The sequence below is a fragment of the Tinamus guttatus genome, unplaced genomic scaffold (genome assembly GCF_059628265.1).
Source record: "Tinamus guttatus ecotype Peru unplaced genomic scaffold, ASM5962826v1 Tinamus_guttatus_pri_ptg000060l, whole genome shotgun sequence".
In the NCBI taxonomy this organism is placed as follows: Eukaryota; Metazoa; Chordata; class Aves; order Tinamiformes; family Tinamidae; genus Tinamus; species Tinamus guttatus.
In genome coordinates this window covers 7,947,679-7,964,694 of record NW_028288594.1, presented here as the reverse complement: position 1 = coordinate 7,964,694, position 17,016 = coordinate 7,947,679, and the positions used below count along the sequence as shown (strand labels likewise).

Below are 17,016 nucleotides of genomic sequence, written 5' to 3'. Positions count from 1 at the left end.
GGAGAGAGTTCAGTGCAAAAAAATCCAAGCCCGGCCGTGCTTCTCCCCAGCCCGGTGCTCGCTGAGCAAACAACGAAAGAGGGGCAGGGAGAGGGAAAGGAAAAAGGAAAAATAACAGAAAAAGGGAAAGCAAAGGCCTTTCCCTTCCCCCACACATCCACGCACGAGGGCACCAGGCAGGGGGCTATTCACGGCTGCTTCTACATGGGTCACACGGCAAAACGTTTGCAGATAAAACCAACGCTTTCTGGTTTTTCTTTTCTTAAATAAACACGGCGGAGGCCGCGGGAAGGAGCCGGGGCCGCGCTGGGGTCCCGGGCCCCGCTCCGGCCGGGGGCGCCCGCGGGCCGCGGCGCTGCCGGAGCCCGGGGCCTGGCGCTCAGTCCGGTGGGGCCGGGCCGCGGCGCGGGGTCCCGCGGGCCGCCCGCCGTCACAAGATCGCGCACTGCAGCTTGTGCGAGCCCGTGGCCCTGTCCCCGCGCCACTTGGTCTTCTTCTTCTTCTTCTGGCTTTTCTCTGGGATCTGCTGCCTGTTGTGGGAGACGGAGAGGAGAAGCAGCAGGTGAGACATAGGCACTCGCCAAGTTGAGGCAGATCCCCCCACAATATACACACAAAAATATGCATGTATACAAACACACACCTCCATACTTTGATGTATATATACACCATACATACACATTTATATGCCTAGACATATATAGCATATGTATGTCTCCACATAACATACATACATATAAAGTGTTGACATTTGTATCTCCCTATTCTATGTATTTTCATACAGTCTTCCTCCACCATCCTCTTCCTCACCCTGCACAGCTACCAAGGCAACCACCTCTGTTCTCAAGGAAGGAGGGAGGGAGTAAGCAGCTATTAAGGCTAAAGGTGGGATGGATGGCAGGATGAGGGGGCACTTTGTCCCCTGCCACTTGCTAAACCCACCTGGGATGCAGGGAAACACTGGGATGTCATTTATCACCCTGCTCTGAATGCTCATCAAGACAGTAGACTTTGACTTTATTGCAAGTTAAACCATACGAATGCAGGTAGCTTCCTTGGATTCAGCTAATGTCTAAATAACAAACTTGAAAATTTGAAAATGAGCCTCTTCTGCAATGAAATATGGCAGGCCCTGAACTGTTTTGAACAAGTTATTCAGATCAGAATAATACAGAGATAGGAAACAAATTATTATGGCTTTTCTTTGATGTTTTCTTGCAACAATACGAAAAGCTTAACTTTGATTCATAAGACTTATTTTTCAGCAAGTTTGAAGGCTTGAGGCATGGAAAACATGAATCTTAAAGGCTCAGAACTAGAAAGCAGAAATAAAAAGATATTTTAAGTTATTTTGCATAACCACCAAGCAGCAGCAAGCTGCTTACGGCATCCTAGAATGATTTCTGAGATCCAGAAAACCACGTCCTGCATGTGTTAAGACTTCTACTCTGACAGTGCTTACGAACACCAGTGCAGCGTAAAAGAGGGATCAGAAAACTCAAAGATTCGCTGGGTGGGCACAAACATCCCCCACCTTTTGGAGTACTTTCAGACAGTCTGAGCTCTTGCAAGAAACTAAAGGAACTGCGAACCGCCCAAGTGCACAGACACTGCCAACCCTGCATGAGAACCCTCACACTGCAAACCCACACGGGCCCTCAGGAGCCTCTGTAACAGTAAACACTCCCAAAAGGGCACACTTATTAGGGAGCTGTAGTTTACATTTCATTGGTTGAAGCTCACTTTAAGAAAAAGCACTGTTGGGTGGGTGATGGTATCCTCTAAACACAGAGGGTTTGCAGGGACCCAAAAATCAAGCGAATCTGCTTTGCGGCTGCCCTCTGCCTTCACCCACAGCCAACCTCTTATCGGTGTCTCTGGTGTCCTTGATGCCATGTAGGGTCTCATACACTAGTAAAAGTTTTCGTGATAACTGTGAAAGAGACTAAGATAGATCAACTGCATCTGAAGTTATGGGGTGCCTTTTCAAGACACAAACTTAATGAATATATAGTATTAAGATGCTACCTCTAGTCTGTGTCTGTCTGCAGTGACATTATGTAGAAAAAGGAAAAAGCAAAGGCTTTTTTTTTTTTTTTTTTTTTTAAACTCCTCCTCCAGAACAGCTCGTGGTAATAGCTTGCTGTAACACAAAAAGCAGCATCTAGCCAACTAAAATGGAGTTACAGAACAGTTGGGAAATAGCTTGGGCCGCTTCCAAGCCTGCTCCATAGTTCTCTGTGGATTTTCTGCCCCCTGCTTCTGAGATATGCGGGAAGAGTGGGCAGTACCATCTGCTTTCGATGGAGGCCGGCTGGAGGCTGTGCTAAGATCATTGCTCGTACACAAGTGCTGTCAATAAATGTCTTCTGGTGGAAGGCTGAGCAAGCCCCTTTGGCTGCGCGAGGGACGAGGAGCAGCGGGATTTTAAGTCACGTCCTCCAGCAGCGCCTCCCCCAACACACCAAAACTGCAGGGCCATAAAGGTCTGGCCAGCAGCCGGCATCACAAGAACGGCTCTTCCCAGGGGCAAGGGGGCTATGGGGGAGATGCGGGGGCAGCAGCAAGGGAAGGGGACGCAGGGATGTGCCGCGCCGGGGAGCAGAGCGAGCTGCCAACGCGGCCCAGGGCAGCGCCAAGCTGCGAGGAGGAAACCTGCGGCTTAGCCCTTGGATCATGCACAACAGCTTCATTTTTTCCATTTAGTGGGCAGAAAATGTTAAACATAACCTACAAGATTAGAAAATAGCCAGTCCTTTTAACCTCTGGCAATGCACGATCCCAAGACTGCAGAACTACGAAAACCCAAATTACTTGAGCTGAGCTTTCAACGCGGATTGCTAGAGTAGGTTTTCTACTGCTTGTTGGCCAATACATTTTTGTCCTGGCCACAGACAGTTCTCAAACTGCATCTTGCAAAGGTAACTGTCAGTAACATCTGTCTGCAGATACAGAACCAGAATGTTTAATAAAATCCAGAAATCTCCTCCCATGACCCAGCAACCTCTCTCCTGCTGCCCCAAAGGTTGGCATCTGGCTCTCCGCACTAGGGCTCCTGGCTCATCCATGGGCACTAACAAAGGGTTTCCAGCTTACCTGATCACTCTAACGAGATCGTGGAAGGCCTTGTCAACATTTAGAGGGGGATCCTTGGCACTAGTTTCTATATAAGGAATCTGAAGGAAAGAAGATATAACAAAAGGTATCAGTAACAGCTCACATGTTTATAATCAAACTAATCTCAAAATGAAAAAGCCAAAAGGCTGGAGAAATTGGATGCAGGAACCCAGATATATAAAGTGCTGTCCTGGTACCACTATCAACAGCTTCACACTCAGAAAGGTCAGCAAGTGCTTACAGAAGATGCGGAAAAAGCAACAAACAGCTACTATGAGAAAGGTGCAGGTTTGGGGAAGAATGATCATAGATCTCATTCAGTCAGATGTTCTTTTCCACCGTGGGTTGCTTGCAGACATGAAAATAGCTGAAGGTTGCTGCAAGACTAGCACTTGCCAAAAATTCTTGCTTGCCACATTTTATTAGGACTACTGCATGCATATTTCATGACTACAATTCCCCTTTAGTGTAAAATGATCTTCTCCTTCAAAGCCTGAAAGCCAGATGGGGCCTTCTACAGTGCTCGCCCAACGTGCCTGGCAGATTTATAAAACTGCCAAGTTATATATTCATGCGTGGCCTTTTCCATAGCACCTGCCTAAGCATGAATACCACATGTTACATGGCTGGTTAGGTGGACTGGCTCTTGCAAAAATCATCTTCCTCAAGGAGGTGAGGGCCAAGTGTGATCGAGCGGCCGAGCTCCCATTGGAAACACGGCGCAGGTCGCCAGTGAGGTGCAGAAAGCTGCCAGGAGATCCCCGGCCTGCTTGCCTTGGCCTTTCCATCAAATTCCTTCTACTGGAGTCGCTGCCTTCCTCAGGGCATCCAGGAGTTGTGACGCTTAGCAGTGATTAGTGAAGTACCACATCATCTACACTGATCCAAGACCATCGTCTTGGGCTCAACTACAGAATGGAGAGCTAACAGAGGGCCATATTTTCATAGCCTTTACATCCCTGTTAGCTTCCTCATCTTTAACACATTGACTTCACACGGATAGAGCTGGGCACACGGCCTAGCTGCTACCCCTGCCTTTCTGCCCCCCAGTTCTGGGGGCTTGCACTTCACGCCACCGGTGCACGTGACTTCGTGATGGTCACAGCCCTGCTCCAGGCTGGCACGCAGCACAGCTTCCAGTTTCACTGATGAACTGGTCCCACCGAAAGGAAATTGTGCAGCGCCCGCTTCATAGCATTTGCGATGGTAATTGCAATGTGCGATCGTAAGGGAAACACTTCAATTCAGCTCCAAATGAGCAGCAAATTCAATTTCCAATGCTTCAAACGCGACTTATACCAACCAATTATACAATCCCACAAACTTACATTATGTTTTGTTGCCATTTCTCTTCCCTGCTCTCTGGTGATTTTTCGTAAATGCATTAAGTCAACTTTGTTCGCCACCAAAATCATTGGGAAGGACTCTCTGGAAAAACAATAACCGTTATTAGCGGACTACGAAAAAACAAATCCTTAGTGGCAGTTTCTCTTTCCAATGCTGCCATCATTTAACATTTCCAGCTTCAGAGATACCACATATATATAAAAAAACATAGAGAAAGATCAAGCAATCACACAGCAACCCTAAAACTACAGGTGTATAGGTATATGTGTCACCTGCCTGAGAAATTTACCTTGCCAGCCTGTGTGCATGCACACATTTTTTTTTTTTTTTGGCAAGTGTTCAGGGGCTTCTTAGAGATTTTTTTTCCAAAGTACAAAAAAAACCAACTTCTAGCTGAATGAAAAACTACGGAATTAGGCTGTACCTGTAAACTGGAATTAGGCACAGAAGCAGATTTTGAGCAGGAAAACTGGACTCTGTACAGAGTTGAGTTTTTTTGCTAACCAAGTATCTCAGCAGCTGCTAGTCACTGTGAGGATAAAAGGTATCTTGGAAAGTCTCTTTGAGGTGGCCCTTAGAAAAGCTCTGCAAGAGTAAAAAAACCACATCGGGCCCCTACTGCCACAGTAGAGAACTAAAAATAGACTCTTGGAGGTGGCACTTTGGAGGGATGCCAAGAAGGGACAGAAAGAGACAGCATTTCCATCAGTTGTTCCCCCAGCACAAACTGAAGCCCTGGTGGTGGTAGCTGCAAGGTGGCCAGAGGGAACTGCAGCATCTTGCAGATTTCCCACACACTGTTACCTGCTGTCTTCTAACAACAGAGCAAAACCCTAATGACCAGCTGCCTTTTTGTGCCAAAAACATCTAGTTCTAATATTGCTCAATATTTCTTCAACTTTATCAGGCGTGCAAGCAACTGCCTTCAGCCAGTGCCTGAAAAGAGACCAGTCACCGCACATCATATTGAAGGCTTTTCTGATGAGATGTGAGCCAGGCCCTCGGCTGATACAAATCTCCTTTACTAACTGCTGGCAGCGATGTGGTCTCTCATAATAATTGTCAGTAACTGCAATTTATGTTTAAATCCCCCTAGAATGATTCCAGTGTCCTCTGCTTTAACAGAACTTATTTCATGGGTGTAAGGACCAGCTGACCATGCTCATGTCCACATAAAACACTTTGCGGAGTAACTTCCAATTTTCAGAGCGTTTCTGTGTAATTTTTCATGGAAACAGACAGGGGCTCCATCTTCTCTCTGGCATGTTGCCCCAGTGCTCGGTATTGCAGAAATACCCTGCATTTGCACTCTGCATTTGAACGAGCCTTACCATTATTTGTTCTGATCATCTGGATTTAATTTTAAAACCAGAGCATTGATGCATCTTGACTCTAATTATTCTGGAGCAAAATGCTTGTCTGAATTGCTCGATTTCTTTGCCTTGCACACTTTGGTAGGGGAAGAACTGCCTTTGGGCAGCTTGCTTGCACGCGAGGTTGCCCAAGCCGGTTTGGAAACGCGGGCTGCACCCCGCGCACAGCCCAGCGCGAGTCTGCGAGCGCTTCTCGAGGCACCACGTTACCCTTGCTACGACCTGCCAGGCACCTCGGGTTTTAGACGAGGTGTTACAGCCCTCGGCAAGCGCCTCGGCTGTGTCGAGCTGGAAACAAAAACCATTTCACCAGCCTGTTTCACTTCCTGCTTCTCACACATTAGCTGTTATGTTTTTATGGGTACAGCAAGGGGCAAAAGCTCCAGTCCGAGACAAAACAATGAAGAGCACTTCGTATTTCCATGAAGTTAGATGAGAGCAACATCTGCTCGCAGCCAGGCAACATGGTCTTGTTGTCCTTAGCTTGCAAAGGCAGATTTAGCCCTGGCCCAAGCAAAGCTGCCAGTGAAGGGAGCACTGTCCTTATCGAGGAGGCTGCCCGAGTGACTGACATTTTTGTTCATTTAGATGAAATCAAAGGGCGGGTTTTCCTTTGCTCTTCACCCTTGTGGGCTCTGCTGTGGATGCTTTACTGGAAGAGCTGTCAGCTGTGACCCTCACATGATATGCGTCCACCCTTCCTGTGGGGAAGTTATTCAGAACTGTGAAAGGAAGCCAGCAACAAGGCCCAAACCCTCTGGTGGCTTCGCTTGATGACTTCCATAATTAAAAGCCATTATGAATGGAAAAAAATAAGTGTTTTAAAGCTGCAGACATCTAAGGGCTTAATTCACACTCCACCCAGGGAGACAAGATTCATCTCCTGAACTAGCACAGGAAAAGGAACTTATCTGGTTGATAGCCCCTGAGTTTCCTTTCCAGCCTGCCAGGATGCATTTGCTTACCACGAGTTAACTTCCAGCATGACCTTCTCCAGTGTGTTAACAAGAGGAGGGGCAAGGTACATGTCTCCAATCACGCCAAAATATTCCAGCGTATTAATTCATTGAAAATGGGTGCTAAAGAGCTCAATGAGTTAACTGAACCATATCCCCAACTGAGAAATAAAATTTCTCCTCTGCTGACCTTTGACTGACATGAGGTGTTTTCCCCTTGAAGACAGCCCCCTATCATGTAAGGCTTTTTATGGTTTGTCTGGCATATACCGAAGCCAGGGAAACAGAAAGTGTTGCCAGGACATACAAAAAGATCAGGCCTGAATAAATACTTGCTGACTCTCTGCTGGAGTGTCCTAAGTGCCTGTGTGGTGACCAGAGCATCACTCTTCCTCACTGAGAGCCAAGCTGGTCACCTTCAAAGGACTGTTATCTGCCTTTTCTCATGCTACTGTTAGCAACACTCTGGCTGGAGTTTTTCCCTTCCAATACCATTTTCACTTTGAAATAAGGCTGTACTGAACTTCTTCACATTGAAAGTGCTTATCAGAGAAGGTAAAGTATTTCTTATTCCCCCTACATAGACCTGGAAACGAGGGCACAGAGCATGCAAGGGTTTGTCCCAAGACAGCCAGCAGGCTGAAGGCAGAGCAAGACATGCAACCTCCCCACCACGTTGCCTCCAAAGGTGCAGAGGAATGGTGGCAGAGGAACCAAACCTGTCCATGACACCTACCTGTCTTTGACTCTCAGGATCAGCTGGTGGAATCGGTCCACATGCTCAAAGCTGGCCTTGTCTGTGACAGAGTAGACTATGAGGAAGCCATCTCCTGTCCTCATGTACTGCTCCCGCATTGCGCTGAACTCCTCTTGGCCTGCAGTATCCAGAACTAGAACAGATCAAAGTTCTTGGTCACAACAAGAAACTGTGACTGCTGTGGCTACTCTGCATCCTACATTGCATTCCTACCCCTACTGGCCTTGGCTCTACCGAAGGGGGCAGGATTTGAGGAAACCAAATTAGATAGATTTCTCACTACAAAGTGAAAAGTGCCCCCAGATCCCCACACATCACTGTGGTATCTTGGCTAACAAATGACAGAGGAGATGAGGACTATGTGGATTTTACTTTCCTTCCAAGCATCAAACTCTGATCATTGAGCTTAGGGAATGGAGTGTTCCTCTAGCAACTATGGCTCAAAATATCTTGTAGCCCTTGGTCTTGTCCAGCTCTCTCTGATCACTGTATGGGAAAAAAAAAAAAAAAAAACAGTCTTGGAAGAGTAAGTAAATGCCAGTTCAAATGCCAGGGACCATGTAAAAACTGTGTTGTGTCAGAGAGCTGGGAGATGCACGTACATATCATACTCCAGGTTATTTTCCTGGATATTATTTCCACACAATGCTGTGCTTTCAGAGCAAGGTGGTAGACTCTGGGGGTCCTAAATACTTAGCCCCAAGTTGTATGTTGCTATTCAGAAGCTAGTTAGAAGGTAAAGCTTTAAGTCATCCTATACAGCAGACATGTAACTTCACATAGGGTTGTGTTACAAGGCAGCCAGTGAGGATTCCCTAAACACTCCCATTTGGGTCAGCAACCTAGATGGACTAGGCAAAAAAAAGACGCTGCTTTTGCCTGGTAGATCAAGCTCCTCCCTAATGTGACCCTAAGTCACTGCTTTTCCATTACTCTGCCTAGCAGGGGTCTCACCAGCTCCAGCATGGGCACATCCAGCAGAAGCTGAATATCCTTCTGGATAAATCCTGAGTACAGGTGCACATTGCTGGTGCCAGCTCTGGGGCCTCAGCTTGGTGCAGCTCCAGGACCTTGGCTGGCAGGAGACGGGTACAAACAACTACGGGATTTATCAGTTTGGGCTCTGCCAATACAAACAAGGCAGGAACTCAAAGGGAATGGGCTGCTCTGAGGTAAATGGATGCATATGGATGCAAACGCAGGATCTTCTGGAAGACTAGAAACATTTGCACTTCCCACGTGGCTGGGAAGGATGGGAAAACTGTTTCCATCTCTGCTGTAACAGCCACATTGTAGCATACGCTGCCCACAAGTGACAGGGAAAGCCCAGGGCAGTGGTGGGTAGGGACCGTGTGGCAGGCGAGTGCTGCTGACCAAGCAGCAGAGGTTCACGCAGGTTTTTCTAGTCTGAGCAGGTCCCCATAATTAGCCAGATGCTCCCTGTAGGGACAGGTCCTTGGGCTGCCTTGGTTTCCAGATGAGGCCAGGATAAAGCCCACTCTCCTGCGGGTGCTACTTGCCGGATCAGCGCAGGCGGCTGTGGCCTTGCTGACGTGCCAGATGTGCCACGCACAGCAGCGAGCCCCACGCGCAGCCCACGGGCCAGGACTGCGCCCACAGGGGAGGCAGCTACGCGGGAAGACTTGAGACCTTTAACCTTTGTCTCCCACGGCTGTTCTGCTGCGAGTGGCTGTTTCCAGAACCCGCTGCAATGAGAGAAGCTTCTAGACTCCTGCAAAGACCCCAAGCTTTGGGCTTGCCTGTTGAGTAGCTGAATCTGCTGGAAAGTCATGGTTGTCATTTTGTCGCCTTTTATGCTGCTCTCCATGTCTAAACCTCAGAAACAGAGCTCTTAGCTCAAGGGTGTACAGGCTACTCTCGACTATACACAAAAAGGAGGGAAAAAAGGGGAAAAAAAAACAACAAAAAAGGAGAAAAACAAACCAAACACATCGCTTGCATTGGTAATTTTCTATGCCCTGAGCAGAAGAGCTAGCACAGGATAAGGCCAAGACCATGGCTAGGATGGAAGGGGAAATTAATCCTTCCTATTCACCCAGCACGTCAAGAGATGCTGGGCCGCCCTCACCTGACTCTTGGCCCAGCTCAGCGCGACGCCAGGGCCGGACACGTCTCCGAGCTGACCCCAGCTCACACTCCTGTCCCTCTCCAACGCACACACACAACCTCCGGTGCTGCTCCTGGTGTCTCCTGCACTGCTGGGGGAATCTGTCTGCCTCTTCATGAAGAATGTGAAGGGTCCCCAGTTCTTACGTTTCCATTGCACCCACAGACCCAATCTCAGCTCCACGAGATTGGGAGGGAAGGCTCGGCCGACCGCAGGGTCTGGTCACTGTGGCCTGAAGTTAGGCGGGTCCTGGGGCCACGCGGACATCAGACCGACGCAGCAACGTGCTCCTGCTTCGCCTGGACGTTTGCCACCACACTGCGCTAAATACAGGCAGAGCTGCTGCGTCAGCAGCCACTATTTAAAGGGAATTCACTTATAGCATTCATAGAAAGGCAAGCAAGCCCGGGCAGCACTCAGCAATGGCACTTTGGAAACAAAAAGACAGGCAGCAGTGAAGGTTAAAGTTAATATTGGATGGGTTGTTCCTGCAAAGCTAAGGATCACGTGGTTGGCCAAAAAAAGGCCTTGCTTTAACTTTCAAGCAACTTTTAAGTTCAGCAAGCTTTCAAGCAAGCTCTTCTAAGGTTGAAGAAGCACAATCCTAACAGTTCTGTGCTACTCAAATTGTGAAAAAGTTCAACGAGAGGAGACAGTGATCTGAATCCTTTGTGCACTGAATGGAACCATATCCTAGAAAGCACCAGCTCTGAAAAAGGGCTAAATGCAAGCAGCTCTACTTAAACTTCCAGTGCAATCTTGTGGCGTAAAAGCTTACACAAGATTCTTGCATATGGCACTGGGAAAGAAGCAAGCAGAAAGGGATAGGCCATTTGATTGCCTTTCCAAAGGGGTTGGAAGATTCGGGATTCACCTTCTTTCAAAAGCCCAGCTTCTACAAACTGTATGCCAGGAGACACAGAAAAATCACGAGGAGAGAAAAATTGCAAGCACTCTCTTCCGCGATATTCTTTAAATAAGCAGTTGCCTCTTACTGGCAACACATAAAAGCCAATGGGGAAATAAGCCTGGAACAAAGCACAGCAGGTTTCCCCTACCTCATTCTTCCAAGAACTGAAATCAAATTCATAGACTGTGTAATACACAGAAAAGGACTTCCAAGAGCAAACTTGGTTAAGTTCCCACAAACTTGACGAAAGAGGAAGTAAGGAAGCACATGAAAGAAAATGCTTGGGTGAACAGCGTGGGTAGAGAAGCTAAGGACGATGTTGGAAGCAGCGACAGTCATTCAAAGAAGCCAGTGGAACCATCACTTTTCAGAGCTATCATGCAATCAGTTGGAGAACAAACTGTCAGCAATTAGGCCAAGGTAATTGCCCAGGCCCAGCGTTGAGGTCTCTGGCTTCATGGGTAAGAGGCTGCTGAGCAACAAGAGAGCTTCCTTCTTCACTTCTCCGTGAATGTGACCACAGCTGCTGTGATGAACTCTGCACTAATTGAATGCTGCCCCATTAGAGCTTTACACCCCATTTTCTCCTGTGAATCCTGATGGATTAGGCAAGAGCCAGGCTTAGAGAAAGCAATTCCAAGAAGGCACATCAGCCAGGGAATTGCTGCAGACTGAACAGAAGCACTTTGTGCTTGCAGATATAAATGTTTTTACTGACTCTATAACTGAGTGTCCATCCAGGAAACACAGGCATGTCAACTTAGGATGAGGGCAGAGACATATTCACTAAAAAGGGCAGTATTTTTTCTAGATAGTAGGTTGGATACACAAGCTCAGACCTTCCCAACTTAATGAAGTTCAGATCTGGCTGTTCCTCTCAGCCAGAGAGGAAGCTCAGTTCCTCCTCTTTTTCATATGTAGACAAAATCCCTCCTATACACCTAACTTTACACTGCTAGGCAGTTACATACATAGATCAATTCAAGAGAATGTTTCCACTGCCTGTGCATCTGAGGAGCCAAAGATGCCCAGAAAAATACCCTAGACTAAACACATTTATTTCCATGGTTCAGCCTTTGGGCTTAACTGCCCATATCGGCAGCCAGTGGCTTTCTAAGAATCTTGCACATTACTGAAACCAGTCATGAAAGCTTCTCAGAGAGCCTTGCCTTTCAGCACCCAGAAACACAGCTGTGTCCCACAGAAAGTCAGGGCCAGGGAAAAACTGTTCGTGCCCACACTGATCTCATGCTCAGAAAAAAAAAATAGAATAATGGGCAAAACTTGATTTATGCAGGTTTTCTAGGGAAATCTCTTTGGCTGTATGTTCAAGCACACGTGCAAGCTTTTAAGGGACTGGATGTGTCCTCACACAGATAGGAGTCTGGGGTTTGCACACAGAGGAGCTGGACTCCATGCACTTTCTGCTTCCTCACTAAGCCAAGCTCCTCTTGGCTTTTTCTGTGTCAAAAATCTTGCTTTTCACTCTGCACAGCAGCTCTGCTTCAAAAGGTGGGGTTGGAATGCAACTCTCTTCCTAGCTATCCTGCAGCTTGGTCGTTAAAGTGAAAACTTGGCATGAACCAACAAGCTCATGCAAAAAACACTTCCAAGCTGAGGAAGGCCGTGACCACAGTCTTCCTCCTCCTGGACCTGTGCCCTGATGAGGAGCTCTGTGGGAGGGCAGCCTTGTGCTTCAGCTGAGAAATTGGTATTTTAAGGGCTGACTGGATGGGGCTCCTAGTTATAGTCTGTACTCCCAAACACTGAATCACCCCCAGGGCAAATTGGAGGTCCCCACATCACAACCACAGAGCAGCAAAGCTCGTGGTCGCTCTGGCACTGCTGGCTGCTTCACTGATACGTCCACATTGCCCTTGGCACGTGAGCCTTCTTCAGGGAAAAACATGAGCTGGGGAAACACTAGGGCTTCTGTGAGCCCTTGTTCTGCGCCCTAACTAAATACACAGATTTTATAACATGGAAAGCCCAAGTACTTGAATTCTTGCCCTTTCTTTAAGGAAAAAGAGGGGCCTTCAGAAGAGAGAGACTTCCACATCAATAAGCAGAATAAAGATGCGAGTTCTTAAAGGAGTTTTTCCCCCCCCTCTAACAAAGGGCAAGTATTCAAAGCCTTGTGTTTTCCATGTTGCAACATCCAAATTTTCCTGGCAGGAAAAAAATCCCTATAACCCAAAACAAAAAAATCCTCTTTCAAGGTTGCAAAATCCAAATAATTAAGAGAGGGAAAATACTGTAAGCACAAACAAGAGAAGAAAAGTATAAAGTTAATTTGCATTTTACTTCATTCAATGATGCCACACAAAATTCAAAGCAAAAAAAGAAAACAAGCCAAACCAACCATCTGCCTGCAAGGCTGAAGTGACCTTTGATCTTCCTCTGGCCTCCTGGTTTAATTGTTCCCAAGCTTCATGAAGAGAAAAATAAAAAGACAGTCTGTCCTGAGATGACTAGCAGCAGAAACCCTCTGCAGAAAGAGGTGCCTGAAAGACTTCACAGAAAGGATAAGGAACGAGGGGAAAGATTAGCACTTGTCATAGAAATGAGAATGATGCAAGAAGTCTCTGTGACTAGATCACAGAGGAAAGGTAAATACACAGATCAACCTGAGCTGGTTTTCAGAGAACTGCCCATTTTTACTCCTTTAATTTTAAACTGTTAGCATCAGGACTACAATTTATGGATGAGAAAGAGGAGATGTTGCATCTAACTCATACTGAAGGGACTGAAAGCGGAGATCACAGCCCCCTTCCATCCAATCCATAGGCACAATTGCTTACTTCTCCCAGCAGAATTCTGCCCTTCAGACTTTGCTGGAAATTTTACAGTTAGACCCAGACCGGGATCAAATGGCACAGCTCCTCTTACAGCTGAGTGATCAGCGCCAAGAGCACAGCGAGGTATAAGCTCAGCCTCACCAGGTCGAGCTCAAATCATCAAAAAGCCCAAGACGTGTTAGCGACCCTTTCATAGTCTCTTTCCTTCCTCTTCCTCACCGCCTGTTTATCTGTGGCTTATGAACTGTAAGGAATTCTGAACCATTCAGAGGTTGTTGCCATATGACTGTATTCCATTTCAGCGTCATGCCTTAGTTTCAGACTGGCACTTTGCAGCCACGTAAAAACAAATTCTCTGCTAATTGCCAAGCTAGCCCGCACATGGAAAGGAGTGTGCAAAATTTATGATAGCAACTCAACTGGAGCAACAGCTAATCAAAGCAGATTAACCCTGGCACCCACTTAATTCTGACCTGATGCATCTATCCAGCGCCTGCGTGCTACTGCATTTAACCAAGCACATCACCATGCTAATTTCAGGAAGAACAGCAGGAAGTCTGGGACGATAACACACACAGAGAAAATTGGAGGCTGATCTTAAAGCCTTGCTGGGGAGGCAGCATCATAGAAACTGAGGGCTGGCCACAAATTGCCTGAGCATCCCTCCCTCGAGTAAAGTGACACTTGTCCTCTGAACACTGCAATGACAGTCTTAGACCACGAAAGAAGCATTTTTTTCACTCAGGACACTGTATAGCTTTGGACCTGAGCAAATGAAGCATTAAAATCTCACTATTTTGAGAGGCATCAGGGAACTATCATAGACTTTTTTGATAAGAATATGAAAAGACACAGAGACCTTCCCATGCCAGAAAGCAAACACATGACAGAGGAGTTTGGGTTTGCCTTCAAGGTCTAAAAACTGAAATTAAAATCTATTCCATTTAAATCTGCTTTTGGTAAGAGATTTCAGCAAAGGATGAAAATGCAAGTCAAATGTTTCATCTTGCTGCCAGTTAGTTCTCTTGAATGAGGATGGGTGGAGGTCTGTATGGAGAGAAGCCAGATGCTCTATGTGAGCTGGCTACCACAAAGGGTTTTTTTTTTTTTTTTTTTTTACAACATAATGCTAGGATGCTATTACAGATACTAAATGCTACAGCTGCTCAACCAACAGCCTGAAAGAGGGGGAACTGTGTTTTATTTTTCTTCATTAAGTTATTGGATGTTGGTGCCTTTTATTATTATTATTATTATTACTTTCTGTAAACTTAGAAGTCTATGAAGCCTCTCCCTTGAGGCTTCAATTTGTAATCTCATCTTCCAAAATTAGTTCCTATTTTGGGCGCACGCAGGGTGAGGCAAACAGTTTTCTGTTATTCCCCTTTCCTCTCCCCAACAACCACTAGAAGAAACACGTCTGTAAAGGATTTGACAATAAAGGACAACTGGACAGTCTAGTATTTATTGTGCTGCATCTTTATGCTTCCCATCATGTGTCTCCCTAATTTTATATCATAAATGACTCATGCAACCAGGTGTAGCCATGACAAGAGCAGCTGCTGGAGTATATGCTGACCTCTGAGAACAGGATGAACTCCAAAACCATGAGATCCAAAACCCCTGACAGAACTGCAGCACGAGACACATGTGATCGTCAGTCTTTACGCCCTGCTTCTACGGGGCAGATGGTCAAAGATCACATGCTGTCCCAAACAAAAACATTCTCTTCCCTTGACCTAACGACCGAACTGCGATTGTTCAAAAACCCAGGCTGGAGGAAAGAGCAGCAGAAACTGCAGTTCTGCTTCTATGGCTGCAAGACATCTGTGGGCAGAGGCACTCTGAAGTTCGGAGAGATTCCCAACGTGCCATTCATGGCCACAGCTGAATTCAATTCAGCCTCAGCAGAGCGGGTAAAACCCATCTGAGCAAAAGAAAGGCTTTTTCATCAAAACAAACAGTTAAATTTCTGCTCCTTGGAAGAAAGCCTCTTTCTCCACTCCCACCTCAGGTCACTTCCCCACCCCCTTGAATAAACAAGAATTCCAAATATTCAGTTAAAGATGCAGGGCTTTTTCTTCCAAATACACGCTTTTGACCAACACCAACAGCAGCTGCTAATGTTATATCCGCTCTGGTCACGCTGGTTCTTGCAGCACAAACTAGTAAGTTGCAGTTTTAAGGAATATAGCGTTTTACCCCCACCTGCATAATCGAATAATAGATATATATTTGAATGTTGGCGGTAAGAGGTGTTACAATTCTTCACTATCAGTGGCTAAGATCTTTGATTAAATGTTCTTTCTGGTTATAACCCCCATTCAGTTATCTATTTGCCCTTATTTCCCAGGGGATAAGTGGAAAAACAATAAAGCACCGTTAGCAGCAGCCACCTCACTATAGCAGATACCTCCCCCAAATGCTGGTGCATGGACCTAGTCTGCACGTCTCTGTTTGAAAAGCTGTGGGGTGGTTGTTTCCTTGCGAGGTTTAACTTACTACATCAAGTCCTCACACAAACAGCAGATCAGAAACTGTTTCTAACAAGAACAGATTGGTTTTCATCAGACTAGTGCAGTGAACTGAGCCCAGGAGCAAATGCAGGTTTAAATAAATATTATATTTTTCCTCCTACTGCTGTTTTAGCATAGGGCAGCCTCCCTGAAGGTTCTGCAGGTGAATTGTTTGAGGTGGCCAGAGCAGCACACAGCCTGCATAGCACTACCCAACCCTTTTTGTTACCTGTAGAAGGCTGAAAGAGGCACCTCTCCATTATTCCAAGGACTGACAACCCATCACAAACTAAACACCACACTGGATGACTCCCACAAGAAGCAACACTGTGCAGAACTGGAACCATCACACACAGAAACTGGAGACAATCTACAACTCAACCCCAGAAGTTCATGGGACCATCTGCACTAAAATTCCCCAGAGCCCACCATGGACCAGAAGGCCCACAGGGGCACAACGTGCTGTAGGAGGCCCTCAGGCCTATCTGTTCCTGCATGCAGTTAGGAGGGAAGGAGAGGGACTTGCTCACCATCAAGAATTGCCCATTGCCCATCTATTTCGGTGTGTTTCAGGTAGGAATCTTCAATAGTCGGGTCATAATCTGGCACAAAAATCTTCTGAAAAAACTGAATGGTGAGAGCGCTCTTCCCCACACCGCCATCTCCGACCACCACTAGCTTGTAGGTGGGGAGGTTCTCGCTGGGAACGGCACTTGTAGCCATCCTGGGACGTCACACCTGCTGGAGAAAGAAAGCGTCTCAGTTCATCGGCAAGTGGCACAAAACAGTCTTTTCCCCCGGGACCCAGGAGTGGGAATGAAGAGAGCACACCAAAGCAGCGCACCGGCGTTTGGCCTCTCTGCTCTGCACTCTGACACTCACAGCCCTCTTGGGCAAGACGGGCAGCATCTACACTCCCAACCACCCCTACCATCACCCAGATGGATTACTTCTAAGAAGTGCAGATGGCCTCGCTGTTGTGGCTTGTTTACGCCTGTCCCCATCTACAGGGATTACTAATTGCTGCCAAATGTGTGTGTGGAAGTTTTAGCATCTTAATACCTCTCCTACAGGGACTGAGCCCACACGGCCATGCCAGAAATCACCCTGGGTC

The 17,016-nt window shown here is 46.8% G+C and overlaps 1 protein-coding gene across 1 annotated transcript; it reads right to left on the bottom strand.

Annotated features, from left to right (window-relative positions):
- Positions 1 to 399: 399 nt before the first annotated feature.
- Positions 400 to 16,643, bottom strand: MRAS (muscle RAS oncogene homolog). The gene is made up of 5 exons (XM_088519542.1): positions 16,433 to 16,643; positions 7,530 to 7,683; positions 4,446 to 4,545; positions 3,097 to 3,176; positions 400 to 530 (listed from the first exon to the last, which is right to left on the bottom strand). The coding sequence occupies exons 1-5, from the start codon at positions 16,623 to 16,625 to the stop codon at positions 431 to 433; spliced, it is 627 nt and encodes a 208-aa protein (XP_088375668.1). The 5' UTR covers positions 16,626 to 16,643; the 3' UTR covers positions 400 to 430.
- Positions 16,644 to 17,016: the final 373 nt, after the last annotated feature.